The sequence below is a fragment of the Aotus nancymaae genome, unplaced genomic scaffold, assembly GCF_030222135.1.
Source record: "Aotus nancymaae isolate 86718 unplaced genomic scaffold, 86718_ANA_hifiasm-v0.15.2.pri h1tg000131l, whole genome shotgun sequence".
NCBI classification, from domain to species: domain Eukaryota; kingdom Metazoa; phylum Chordata; class Mammalia; order Primates; family Aotidae; genus Aotus; species Aotus nancymaae.
Genome location: NW_026988546.1, coordinates 2,185,398 through 2,200,491, shown reverse-complemented (window position 1 = coordinate 2,200,491; position 15,094 = coordinate 2,185,398). Strand labels below are relative to the sequence as shown.

Sequence of the window (15,094 nt, the reverse complement as noted above, 5' to 3'; positions counted from 1 at the left end):
ATATTTAAATCCAGTCAAATCAATAATCACCTTAAATGTAAATGATCTTAACACTCCAGTTAAAAGGCAAAGATTAATAAAACAATTAGCTATGATTAATAAAACAATGCTCATATATATAATTATATATATTATGTCTGTAAGAAATCCATTTAAATATAAGATGCAGACAAGTAAAGATAAAATGATAGAAAAAAAGAAAAACGAAAAATCATGTAGGGTGTCTAAACTGCTATTAAAATAAATTTCAGGCTCTTTCTCCTTCTGCCTTGTGAAGAAAGTGCCTGTTTCCCCTTTGCCTTCAGCCATGATTGTAGGTTTCCTGAGGCCTCCCCAACCTTTCAGACAAAATGATAACATTGTGGAACAGATCCAAGATGGCCACTTAGGAAGAAGTCGGGATCGCAGCTCCGAGAGAAGGTGCAGAGGGTGAGTGGACGCCACATTTCCAGACGGATTTTTACTGCCCACAGACCAGGAGATTCACAGGAGGAGAAGCCCCACGGGTCGCCAGCGCCGCTGGTTTGAGTGGTGTGGCCCCTCAGCCTACGCCCTGGGGCAGGGGGCAGTGGCTTCTCATGCAGAGCGAGAGAGACAGAGTTCCCTCTGAGCCAGCAAGGGGAGCTGAAGCAGGGAGTCAAGCCAGGAGACCCCCGGGCAAGGGCGCGCCACGAATCTCAGAGCCGCTGCTTCGGCTGATGCAGCGGCACACAGGGCAGCGGATTTTAACTGCCCACAGACCAGGAGATTCACAGGCGGAGAAGCTCCACGGGTTCCCAGTGCCGCTGGTTGGACCAGAGCAGCCGCTCGGCCTGTACCGGGGGCAGGGAGCAGCGGCTCCTTGAGCAAAGTGAACGAGACTGTGTCCCCACTGGGCCAGCAAGGGGAGCTGAGGCAAGGAGGCAAGCCAAGAGATTCCCGGGCAAAGAGGGCCCCACTGGAAACACAGCTGAACCTGGGATGGTCCAGCTCTGTGGGGGAGGGGCGTCCTCCATCGGGAAACACCCTGCAGTTCCCGGGGCAATTTGCTGTAACCAAGACAACCCGCCACTACAGAGACTCCGTCACTACAGGGGCGGGACAGTATAGCGGAAGCAGTTCTAACTACACCCATATAAACAGGACTGCAGGGAAGCTCACACAGAAGCTGGGCGGAGCCCACAGCAGCTCAGCAAAGCCTCTGCAGGCTGAGTGTGACTAGACTGCCACCTTGTGGGCAGGGAAAACGGTAGCAACACAGCTGAAAAGCATAAAGCCCTAACCCCCTGGGCCAGAACACCTGGGGGGAAGAAAAGGGGGTTTATGAGTTCAGCTGCTGCAGACTTAAAATTACCAAAACCAGAAAGACAGCAACTACAAAGTCAATAGGCGGATAAATCCACAAAGATGGGAAGAAACCAGTGCAAAAAGGATGAAAACACCCAAAACCAGAACACCTCTCCTCCTACAAGGCAGCATAACTCCTCACCAGCACGGGAACAAGACTGGACGGAGAATGAGTGTGATGAAATGACAGAATCAGCTTTCAGAAAATGGATAATAAGAAACTTCTATGAGCTAAAAGAACATGTTCTAACCCAATGCAAAGAAACTAAGAACCTTGAAAAAAGACTTGATGAAATGCTAACGAGAATGGACAACTAAGAGAGGAATATGACTGAATTGATGGAACTGAAAAACACAACATGAGAACTTCGTAAAGCATGCAAAAGTTTCAACAGCAGAATTGACCAAGCAGAAGAAAGGATATCAGAAGTCGAAGATCAACTCAATGAAATAAAACGAGAAGGGAAGATTAGAGAAAACAAGGTAAAAAGGAATGAACAGAGTCAACAAGAAATATGGGACTACGTGAAAAGACCTAATCTACGTTTGATAGGTGTACCTGAATGTGATGAAGAGAATGCATCCAAGCTGGAAAATACTCTTCAGGATATTATCCAGGAAAACTTCCCCAACCTAGCAAGGCAGGCCAATATTCAAGTCCAGGAAATACAGAGAACACCACAAACATATTCCTCTAGAAGAGCAACCCCAAGGCACATAATCATCAGATTCACCAGGGTTGAAATGAAGGAGAAAATGCTAAGGGCAGCCAGAGAGAAAGGTCGGGTTACCCACAAAGGGAAACCCATCAGACTCACAGCAGATCTCTCAGCAGAAACCCTACAGGCCAGAAGAGAGTGGGGGCCGATATTCAACATCCTTAAAGAAAAAAACTTTCAACCCAGAATTTCATATCCAGCCAAACTAAGCTTCATAAGTGAAGGAAAAATAAAATCCTTTGTGAACAAGCAAGTACTCACAGATTTCATCACCACCAGACCAGCTTTACAAGAGCTCCTGAAGGAGGCACTACACATAGAAAAAAACAACCAGTACCAGCCACTCCAAAAACACACGAAATGGTAAAGAGCATCAACACAATGAAGAATCTGCATCAACCAATGGGAAAAACAGCCAGCTAGCATCAAAATGACAGGATCAAATTCACACATAACAATATTAACCCTAAATGTAAATGGACTAAATGCCCCAATCAAAAGACACAGACTGGCAAATTGGATAAAAAGCCAAAACCCATCAGTGTGCTGTATCCAGGAAACCCACTTCACATGCAAGGATACACAAAGGCTCAAAATAAAGGGGTGGAGGAAGATTTACCAAACAAATGGAGAGCAAAAAAAAGCAGGAGTTGCAATTCTCATCTCTGATAAAATAGACTTTAAAGCAACAAAGATCAAAAGAGACAAAGAAGGACACAACATAATGGTAAAAGGATCAATCCAACAAGAAGAGCTAACAATCCTAAATATATATGCACCTAATAGAGGAGCACCCAGATACATAAAGCAAGTTCTTAAAGACTTGCAAAGAGACTTAGACTCCCACACATTAATAGTGGGAGAATTCAACACACCATTGTCAATATTAGACAGATAAACGAGACAGAAAATTAACAAGGATATCCAGGACTTGAACTCAGACCTGGACCAAGCAAACCTAATAGACATTTACAGAACTCTCCACCCCAAATCCACAGAATATACATTCTTCTCAGCATCACATCACACCTACTCTAAAATTGACCACATCATTGGAAGTAAATCACTCCTCAGCAAATGCAAAAGAACGGAAACCATAACAAACAGTCTCTCAGACCACAGTGCATTCAAGTTAGAACTCAGAATTCATAAGCCAACCCAGAACTGCACAGCCTCATGGAAATTGAACAACTTTCTCCTGAATGTTGACTGGATAAACACTGAAATGAAGGCAGAAATAAAGATGTTCTTCGAAACCAACGAGAACGAAGACACTACATACCAGAATCTCTGGGACACATTTAAAGCAGTCTCTAGAGGAAAATATATAGCAATAAGTGCCCACATGAGAAGAAAGGAGAGAACTAAAATTGACACCCTATCGTCAAAATTGAAAGAGCTAGAGGAGCAAGATCAAAAACACTCAAAACCTAGCAGAAGACAAGAAATAACTAAGATCAAAGCAGAATTGAAGGACATAGAGACACGAAAAATCCTACAAAAAATAAATAAATCCAGGAGCTGGTTTTTTGAAAAGATCAACAAAATAGACAGACCACTAGCCAGACTAATAAAAAAGAAAAGAGAGAATAACCAAATAGATGCAATAAAAAATGATAAAGGGGATATCACCACAGATTCCACAGAAATTCAAACCATCATCAGAAATTATTACAAACAACTCTATGCACATAAATTAGAAAACCTGGAAGAAATGGATAAATTCCTGGACAGTAGCCTCCTCCCATGCCTAAACCAGGAAGAAGTCGAAACCCTGAATAGACCAATAACAAGGTCTGAAGTCGAGGCAGCAATTAAGAGCCTACCACCCAAAAAAAGCCCAGGCCCAGATGGTTTCACAGCCGAATTCTACCAGACATACAAAGAGGAACTGGTACCATTCCTACTGAAACTATTCCAAATAATCCAAAAAGAGGGAATCCTTCCCAAATCATTTTATGAGACCAACATCATCCTGATACCGAAACCCGGCAGAGACTCAACAAGAAAAGAAAACTACAGGCCAATATCCATGATGAACATAGATGCAAAAATCTTCAATAAAATACTGGCAAGCTGATTACAACAGCACATCAAAAAGCTTATCCACCATGATCAAGTAGGATTCATCCCAGGGATGCAAGGCTGGTTCAATATATGCAAGACTATAAATGTAATTCACCACATAAACAGAACCAAAAACAAAAACCACATGATTATCTCAATTGATGCAGAGAAGGCCTTTGACAAAATTCAACAGCCCTTTATGCTAAAAACCTTCAATAAGCTAGGTATCGACAGAACGTATCTCAAAATAATAAAAGCTATTTATGACAAACCGACAGCCAATATCATACTGAATGGGCAAAAACTGGAAGCATTCCCTTTGAAATCTGGCACTAGACAAGGATGCCCTCTCTCACCACTCCTATTCAATATAGTACTGGAACTTCTAGCCAGAGCAATCAGACAAGAAAAAGAAATAAAGGGTATTCAATTAGGAAAGGAGGAAGTCAAATTGTCTCTATTTGCAGACGACATGATTGTATATCTAGAAGACCCCATCACCTCAGCCCAAAATCTCCTGAAACTGATAAGCAACTTCAGCAAAGTCTCAGGATACAAAATCAATGTGCAAAAATCACAAGCATTCCTATACACCAATAACAGACTTAAAGAGAGCCAAATCAAGAACGAACTGCCATTCACAATTGCTACAAAGAGAATAAAATACCTAGGAATACAACTAACAAGGAACGTAAAGGACCTCTTCAAGGAGAACTACAAACCACTGCTCAACGAAATAAGAGAGGACACAAACAGATGGAGAAACATTCCATGTTCATGGTTAGGAAGAATTAATATCGTGAAAATGGCCATACTGCCCAAAGTAATTTACAGATTCAACGCTATCCCCATCAAGCTACCAATGACCTTCCTCCCAGAACTGGAAAAAACCACCTTAAGCTTCATATGGAACCAAAAGAGAGCCCGCATAGCCAAGTCAATTCTAAGCAAAAAGAACAAAGTGGGAGGCATCACACTACCGGACATCAAACTATACTACAAGGCTACAGTAATCAAAACAGCATGGTACTGGTACCAAAACAGAGATATAGACCAATGGAACAGAACAGAGGTGTTGGAGGCGACACAACATATCTACAACCACCCGATCTTTGACAAACCTGATAAAAACAAGCAATGGGGAAAGGATTCCCTGTTTAATAAGTGGTGTTGGGAAAACTGGCTAGCCATATGCAGAAAGCAGAAACTCGACCCCTTCCTGACACCTTACACTAAAATTGACTCCAGATGGATTAAAGACTTAAACATAAGACATAACACCATAAAAACACTAGAAGGAAACCTAGGGAAAACCATTCAGGACATAGGCGTAGGCAAGGACTTTATGACCAAAACACCAAAAGCATTGGCAACAAAAGCCAAAATAGACAAATGGGACTTAATCAAACTCCACAGCTTCTGCACGGCAAAAGAAACAGTCAATAGAGTGAATCGGCAACCAACAGAATGGGAAAAAATTTTTGCAGCCTACCTGTCTGACAAAGGGCTGATATCCAGAATTTACAATGAGCTAAAACAGATTTACAAGAAAAAAACAAACAAGCCCATTCAAAAATGGGCGAAGGATATGAACAGATACTTTACAAAAGAAGACATACATGAGGCCAACAAACATATGAAAAAATGCTCAGCATCACTGGTCATTAGAGAAATGCAAATCAAAACTACATTGAGATACCATCTCACGCCAGTTAGAATGGCGATCATTAAAATCTCTGGAGACAACAGATGCTGGAGAGGATGTGGAGAAATAGGAACACTTTTACACTGTTGGTGGGAGTGTAAATTAGTTCAACCACTGTGGAAAACAGTGTGGCGATTCCTCAAGGACCTAGAAATAGAAATTCCATTTAACCCAGCAATCCCATTACTGGGCATATATCCAAAGGATTATAAATCGTTCTACTATAAGGACACATGCACACGAATGTTCATTGCAGCACAGTTTACAATAGCAAAGACCTGGAACCAGCCCAAATGCCCATCAATGATAGACTGGACAGGAAAAATGTGGCACATATACACCATGGAATATTATGCAGCCATTAAAAACCAGGAGTTCACATCCTTCGTAGGGACATGGATGAACCTGGAAAACATCATTCTCAACAAACTGACACAAGAACACAAAATCAAACTCCACATGTTCTCACTCATAGGTGGATGTTGAACAAGGAGAACACATGGACACAGGGAGGAGAGCACTATACTCGGGGGTCTGTTGGTGGGGGGGGGACAGTGGGGGGTGGGGAGTTGGGGAGGGATAGCATGGGGAGAAATGCCAGATATAGGTGAAGGGGAGGGAGGCAGCAAATCATACTGCCACGTGTGCACCTATGCAACAACCTTGCATGTTTTTCACATGTACCCCAAAACCTAACATGCAATTAAAAAAAAAATTTCAGAAGAAGCAATATTACCAGAGATATAAAAGGGGACATTTCATAATTACAAAGGAGTTGGTTCATCAAGAGAACATAACACTCTTAAATATACATGAAACTATTAACAGAGCTTCAAAATGCATGAAGAAAAAACAGACAGAACTGAAATGAGAGTTGAAGACTACATTTGGAAATTTCAACACTCTTTTCTCAATAATTTATAGAACAACTAGAGAAACTCGTAATGATATGAAAAACTTGAGCAACATTATCAACCAACTTGATCTAATTGATACCTGTTTACATTCCACCCAACAAAACCAGATTTTTTCCCCCAAAATCTGTACTACAAAACAGGTCCCAATAAATTTATAAGAACTGAATCACACAGTATTTCTCTGTTTACAGTGAAGTTAAAACAGAAATCAGTAACAAGATGTATTAGGAAAATCCACAAATATTTGGGAAGTAAACAACACTTTTTTTTTTTTTTTTTTTTGAGATGGAGTCTTGCACTGTCACTCAGGCTGGGGTGCAATGGCAGGATCTCGGCTCACTGTAACCTCTGCCTCCTGGATTCAGGTGATTCTCCTGCCTCAGCCTCCTGAGTAGCTGGGATTACAGGCACCCCCACCCCCAACACATCTAGCTAATTTTTTGTATTTTTAGTAGAGACAGGGTTTCACTATGTTGGCCAGGCTGGTCTCGAACTCTTGACCTTCTGATCTGCCTACCAAAGTGCTGGGATTACAAGCATGAGCCACTGTGCCCAGCCTAAACAACACATTTCTAAATAACCCTTTAGTTAAAGAAGAAATGATGGAGAAAATTAGAAAATATTCTAAAGTGACTGAAAATAAAATGCAATATATCAAAATCTGTGAAAATCAGCTAAAGAAATACTCAGAGAGAAATATATAAAATTAAATTCTTGCATTATAAAGAAAGAAAGATCCCAAATTGGTCATCTAAGCCAACCCATAAGTTTCTCAAGGTTCTTCTTGATGACACAAAGATGACAAAAATTATCAGTATCAGCTCTGTGTGCTTTTAAAGAAATTGAATGTATTGTTAAAAACCTCCCTATAAGGAAGAAAACTCCAGGCTCAGATGGCTTCAGTGGTGAATTCTACCAAATATTTAAAGCAGAGATGATAGAAATTCTTCACAAAGTCTTCCAGAAAATAGAAGAGGAAGAAAACATCCCAGAGATCCCTGACATCTAGCAGGAGGAGAGGGACGAATGGGCCTGGCAGCTGCCATGTGGACTGCTTTCCCAGTAGCATCCTCTCTCCCAGACCTGAAACCCAACGACTCGCTCCGCTGAGTCAGCTCCAAAACCACAAGCAGAGAAGACACCAGACACAGGGATTTCTTGTTCTGGGTAACCCATCACCATCTGGTTTTGAGAGGTTGGCACTCTTAGGATAAATACAGGGCAGAAGGGTGTCTGCACCTTGTGGCTTTGTAATAGAAAACACAGGAGGAGGAAGGGAGCTCTGATTTTCCTTCTTTTTCAAATTTAATTTTTATTCATAATTGACACATAATTCATAATGGTATAACTATTTTATGGGGTATAATGTGATCTTTCAATGTATGTATACAGTGTATAATAATCAAATTGGGGTAATTAGTATTTCCATGACTTTAAACATTTATTATTTCTTTGCAGTAACAACATTCAAAACCTTCTTATCTAGCTTCTTGAAATGTACACTACATTGTTTTTTACTATAGCCATCTTACTGTGTAGTACAACACTAAAACTTATTCTTCCTGCCCAACTATAACTTTGTACCCATTGACCAACCTCCCCTGGTCCTCCACCTCCCCACTGCCATCTCCCCAGCCTCTGGTAAGCCACTATTTTATTGTCTACTTATGTGAAATCAACTTTTTTTAGATTCCACATATGGGTCAGATCATGTGATGTTTGAATAAGACAAAGAAACACTTCATGAAATTGGACTGGACAGGGATTTTTTGAATAAGACCTCAAAAGCACAGGCAGCAAGAGCAAAAATAGACAAATTGGATTACCTCAAACTAATAAGCTTCTGCACAGGCAAGGAAATCATCAATAAAGTGAAGAGAAAACCTACAGAATGGGAGAAAGGATTTGCAAAGTATGCATTCAACAAGGGGATAATATCTAGATTATAAAAGAACTCAACAGCAAAAAAAAAAGAAAGAAAGAAAGAAAGAAAAAAACCCCGCAAATAATTTGATTTTAAAATGGGCAAAAGACTTGAACAGACATTTCTCAAAAGAAGACATACACATACATGAAACCAACAGATTTGTGAAAATACGTTCAATAGCACTAATCATCAAATCAAAACCACAAAGAGATAGCACCTCACCCCAGCTAAAATAGTTATTATCAAGAAGACAAAAAAAAAAAATGCCAGCAAGGATGTAGAGAAAAGGGAGGTCTTATACACTGTTGATGGGAATATGAATTAGTACAGCCATCATGGAAACCAGTATGGAGGTCCCTTAAAAAAATAAGTGAAAACAGAACTACTACATGATCCAGCAATATCATTTCTAGGTATATCTCCAAAGGACATAAAATCAGCATGTCAAAGAGACTCTGGCATACACACATTTATTGCAGTGCTATTCACAGTACCAGAAATATAGAATCAACCTAAATGCCCATCTAATGAAGAATGAATAAAGAAAACATGATGTGTACGCATGTATGTGTATATATACATACACACATATACACAATGGAATACCAGTTAGCCATAAAACAGAATGAAATCTTCTCATTTGTGGCAACATGGATTAAACTGAAGGAAATTATGTTAGGTGAAATAAGCCAGGCACAGAAAGGAGCTCTCATTTTCAAATAGCTAATTCATACCGATACTAGCTTAAACTCATTAGATTTAGTATGTGATCTAATCCCTAGAACAAATTTATAAATAATATTACTAATCCCACTTTATGAACAAGGATAATGATGCATAAAGGCATTAACAAATGTGCCCAGGGTCACACAGTAAGTGGCAGTTCTGGGATTAGAATCCAGCTCTCTCTGACCTCAGAGCCCATGATCTAAATGCCTTTGGTCTTCTGGTCTAAAGCTGCCTTTGGCTCTGGAAGGAGCAGGCATTAAGATTGATCATCCCCCTGAGGCCAACCATAGGTCACAGCATTAGTATCCACACTCACGAGCGAGAACACATTTTAAAGGCCCAGCAGGGTTGTGTGGGATCACATGAAGTGATTTTAAGCTGCATTCTAAAATACAGATATTATTCAACGATATTTAATATTTTACATTATAACAGTTATTACATTTGCCTCAAAATGTAATATTCAAGAGTACAGAGGAAAGGTGTAACACAGTGGGTATACAGTGTGGCCTAGGAAAGAATGCAAGATATGAAATAGAAGCATTCCTTAGCCTCCTATGGCAACACGTGACCAGTGTGACAGTTTCACGTTTGCTTGCTGTTTTTAGTAAACTGTGCTGGCATCAAGGCAGCTGGGAATCTGAATCCAAACAACCCCCTTTTTTAAAATAACGCTATGAGCAAACCATCAGATGGCAACCTTAACAATGTTTGCTGGCACTTTCTCTCAGTTGAGTTTTTACTGGTATATATACACCTTGGAGTACGACTCAACCATAAAAAAGAATAAAATTCTGTCCTTCGCAGCAGCATGGATGAGCCTACAGGACATTATGTTAAGCAAAATAAGTCAGGCACAGAAAGATAAATACCTCATGTTCTCATTCATATGTGAGAGCTAAAAATATCTGAACGTATAGAGGTAGAGTGTAGAATTGTATTAGAGGCTGGGAAAGGCAGGGAGAGAGAATGGGGAGGTTGGTTAGCAAATACAAAAATTTAGCTAAATAGGAGGAATGAGCTCTGGTGTTCTGCAGCACTGGGGGGGTCAATATGGTCAGCTGTAATTTAGTGTATATTTTTAAAAACAGAAATGAGAGAATTGTGAATGTTCACAACATACAGAAATGATGTGTGTTTGAGGTGATGTATATGTGAGTTGCCCTGATTTGATCTTTACACATGGTATACACACATCTCATTACCACTCTGTATCACATAAATAGGTACAATCATTATGTGTCAGCTAATAATAAAAGGGAGGAAAAAAAATCAAGCAGATGTGAATTTCCAGAGCAAGGAGACCACTTGTACCCTCCTGCAAATAACACCAACCTCCTTCGGATCCGGGCCAGGGCTGTGTGGATTCTCTCACTGTACCACTTGCATTTCTCTTTGGTAATGTTGACGTGGACCAAGCTCCCATCCTTCCAGGGAGCATGGACAAACCTGCTGCAATATTTTGCATGGACTGTCTTCTTGTTGGTCTCCTAAGGAGAAGACAAAGGACAGAAGCCACTCAGAAACTGTCCAAAAAGAAGAGTCTCCAGATGGCACCTCCAGCTCTATCATATTCAAATGGCTCTTAGCACTCACTCTACCGTCAATCATTCCTTTGTTAGTTCAACCAAATACATTCCGCTGCCTGCTCCCTATGGAGCCCTGCACTAGGTGTCATGAACATGGGCCAGAAAGACACGTGTGATCACATCTGTGCCCTAGAAAACCTAATGATTCCAGCACAAAGACACCCCCCACCAACACACACATGCACACACATACAGAGAGAGAGAGAGGTAGCAATGCAGAGAATTAGATACTCAGTCCCTGGAATTGGGTTGACACAGGAAAGACCTGGCAAGTCCTGGTAAAGAAGAGAGAGCAGCATATCTCACAGTAGACTAGACAATCATGGAGCATTCTGGAGGAGGTGGGACTGAAACTCACATGAATCCTATTTTCCTGCCAAGAACCCCATTGCACATCTAGCACCCTCAACCAGGACAGATGGAGAGAGCCCTTCTCAGTAGGCCTCCATCACTCGGCCCACGGGCGCTCATCCAGTGCTCCTCCCGCTGGGAGACCTTCTAGAGACCAGGAATACAAACACACGTAATGACCAAACCCCTGCCTTCATGGAGTTCAGAGTGCAGGAGGGGAGCCCAGTAATAAGCAAATCACGACACACTAGGTCAGAGGATGACACGTGGAGTAAGGCAAGGAGGAAAAGCAGAGAGCAGAGGAAGAGAGGAGAGATGGGAGGAGTTAGAATCTTGCAGGGAAAGCCTCCCAGAGACAGTGCACTAGGAGTGAAGGCCTGGAGGAACAGAGTGTGGCCATAGGGAGGCCGGGAGGAGGTCAGAAGAGACAGCAACAGCAAAGGCCTGAGCTGGGAGTCTGCCCGGCATGCTTGTCAAATTTTAGGAAGGCCAATATTGCCAAAGGAAAGTGAGAGAGGGGAGAGAGTGAGAAAAGCCAGGACACACAAAGAGGAGGGCCAGGAGCAGGTCCCATAAAGCCTGACATCTCTCGGAAATGACTTGGCTTTTGCTCTGAGTGAAAAAGGACTCCCCCCAGGGCTTTCACAAGAGCAGCGATATGTCTGATTTATAGTTTCACAGCACAACTCTGGTTACTCTGTAAAGCCAACTGGACTGCTGAGGACCAAGGGCAGAAATGAAGAGCCAGTAGGTCACAGAGTTGCATGGCCTGGGAAGCAAAGGCCATGGCAAGAAGCGGTCACATCCTGAATGACAGGTCTGTTCTGAAGACAGAACCGACAGCATTCACTGAGAGTTCAGATGTGCATATACAAGAAAAGAGAGGAGTCGGGAACAACTCTGAGGTTTTCAGACTGGGATCTGAAAGGGTGGAGTTGCAATCAGTTGATAGGAAGAAGGTTGTGGGAGAGCAGCTTTGAATGGGAAAGATCAAGAGTTAAGTGTCTGATGTCTCAGGTTCAAGGTGCCGATTAGACATCCAAGTAACACAGCAGTAATCAGGAGATCAGAGACGGTCACAGGCCTGGAGGGGTACATTTTGAAGTCCCTGGAATGCACAGAGGATTAAAAGCCATGGGACTAGAGAAGACCATCTGGGAAATGAGTGTAGACAGAGAAGTGACCAGAGGTCCTCCAGCATTGACAGGTTGGGGACATGGGGAAGAAGTCACAAAGAAGACTGAGAAAAAATAGCCAGCACAGTGGGAGGATAACCAGCAGTGTATATTCTGCAAAAAAAAAAAAAAAAAAAAAAAAAAAGCTACCATTGACTTTCTTCACAGAATTGGAAAAAAACACCTTAAATTTCACATGGAACCAAAAGAGAGCTCACATAGCCAAGACAATCCTAAGGAAAAAAAAAAAAAAAAAAAAAAAAAAAAAAAACAAAGCTGGAAGCATCAAGCTACCTGACTTCAAACTATACTACAAAGCTACAGTAATCAAAACAGCATGGTACTGGTACCAAAACAGAGATATAGACCAAGGGAACAACGGAGACCTCAGAAGTAATGCCACACATCCACAACCATCTGATCTTTGACAATCCAGATAAAAACAAGCAACAGGAAAAGGATTCCCTATTTAATAAATGGTGTTGGGAAAAGGGGCTAGCAATATGCAGAAACCTAAAACTGGATCCCTTCCTTATACCTTATATAAAAATTAACTCCAGATGGATTAAAGATTTAAATATAAGACCTAACACCATAAAAACCCTAGAAGAAAACCTAGGCAATACCATTCAGGACATAGGCATGGGCAAGGACTTCATGACTAAAACACCAAAAGCAATGGCAACAAAAGCCAAAATAGATAAATGGGATCTAGTTAAACTTAAGAGCTTCTGTACAGCAAAAGAAACTATCATTAGAGTGAACCGGCAACCAACAGAATGGGGAAAATTTTTGTAGTCTGCCCATTTGACAAAGAGCTAATATCCAGAATATACAAAGAACTTAAACAAATTTACCAAAAAACAACAACGACAACAACCCCATCAAAAAGTGTGGGGCATCTCTTTATGTGCCAGGCACTGTGCTCAGACATGCATTTGTAAATTTGCACTTTACACTACCCGTTTCACGATATGAAGGGTGAAGTCAAAGAAGTCATGTGATTTGTTCAACATCTCTTCATCAGTAACTAGTAGAAGCAGCATTTATACCTAGAACTTCTCATCCATAACCAGTGTGCCTTCTGCCATATAGCATGGCCTGGTACATAGTAGGGGCTCCATAAATACTTGTTTGAAAATTAGATGAAGAGACAAGAATGGGTTTTTGAACATCAAGGCTGGTTTTGTGCACAAGCAGCAAGCAACTGTGCCTGCAGTGTGATTTCAGGGGTGCCCGAAATATCAGGTTCTTAGACTTGGCCTGAAATTCCCTTATTAGAAATGCATGTTTGTCTTCTCCTCCCAATTGTTCATTGTCTTTCAACTGCTACAAAAGCTGGCCTTTTTAGCCATTCATTTCTCAGTGTTAATTAGTTTCCTGGGTCTATAACAATAAAAACTATAAACTAGTTTTTATTGTTAAATATTTAGGGGGTCTTGCCCAGTGGGAGTCTGGGGGAACCCTAAATAATCTACCTATTTCACAGCCTTAGTTTCTCCCTACTTTATACACATCACAATTTTAGGTGTGAATCCAGTTTCAGTATGTCATTTAAAATTGCCAAGAAAGAGTTACGAGATGATCAGTATTAGAGCTAGCTTGAATATACCACATTATCATGAGTTTGCTGTAAGCTATGTTCAAATAGTTGGGGATTAATATTTTGAAATATCCAAGGTCTAATGTATATTTATTTTATTTTACTTTATTTTGAGACGAAGTCTCGCTCTGTTGCCCAGGCTGGAGTACAATAGCACGATCTTGGCTCACTGCAACCTCCGCCTCCCAGGTTCTCCACCTCCCGAGTTCTGCCTCAGCCTCCCAAGTAGCTGGGATTATAGGCACGTGCCACCACACCTAATTTTTTTTTTTTTTTTTGACACAGAGTCTTGCTCTGTCACCAGGTGCCAGGCTGGAGTGCAGTGGCACGATCTTGGCTCACTGCAAGCTCCGCCTCCCAGGTTCAAGCAATTCTCCTGCCTCAGCCTCCCGAGTAGCTGGGACTACAGGTGCATGCCACCATGCCCAGCTAATTTTTGTATTTTTAGTAGAGATGGGGTTTCACCACGTTGGCCAGGATGGTCTCAATCTCTTGACCTTGTGATCCACCCATCTTGGCCTCCCAACGTGCTGGGATTACAGGAGTGAGCCACCGTGCCTGGCTTTACATTTTTAGTAGAGATGGGGTTTCACCATGTTGACCAGACTGGTCACAAACTCCAGACCTCAAGTGATACACCCGGCTCGGCCTCCCAAACTATTGGGATTACAGGCATGAGCCACTGTGCCTGGCCTATTTTTAAAATTAAAATCTAGTTACATATGATTTCCTGAACATACTGAATAATGTCTATAAAACCAGAAAACTGTGCTGGGGGAGGAAACCCACAAATGAATTTTCCCTGCACTGTAGCAATTACTCTGCATCCTAGGGTAAGCCAGGAAACAAGTCTTGCATCAATTCTGCATTTTTCTAATTCAATTTTTATATTTTCCTCCTTGTAGTTTGTCATAAATGCACAGCAGCGAGGGGGCAAGAACACCTGTGTGGCTCACACAGCCCCAGAGGACAGTGCCCTTCCCGTG

General features: G+C 41.5%; 1 protein-coding gene across 1 annotated transcript in view; it reads right to left on the bottom strand.

The window, feature by feature from the left end:
* The window catches only part of VWA3B (von Willebrand factor A domain containing 3B), a 264,931-nt gene that overhangs the window by 157,319 nt on the left and 92,518 nt on the right, over positions 1 to 15,094 (bottom strand). The window contains exon 9 of the mRNA XM_064371448.1: positions 10,726 to 10,880. Within this exon, the coding sequence (XP_064227518.1) occupies positions 10,726 to 10,880 (155 nt within the window). The remainder of the gene's footprint in view (positions 1 to 10,725; positions 10,881 to 15,094) is intronic.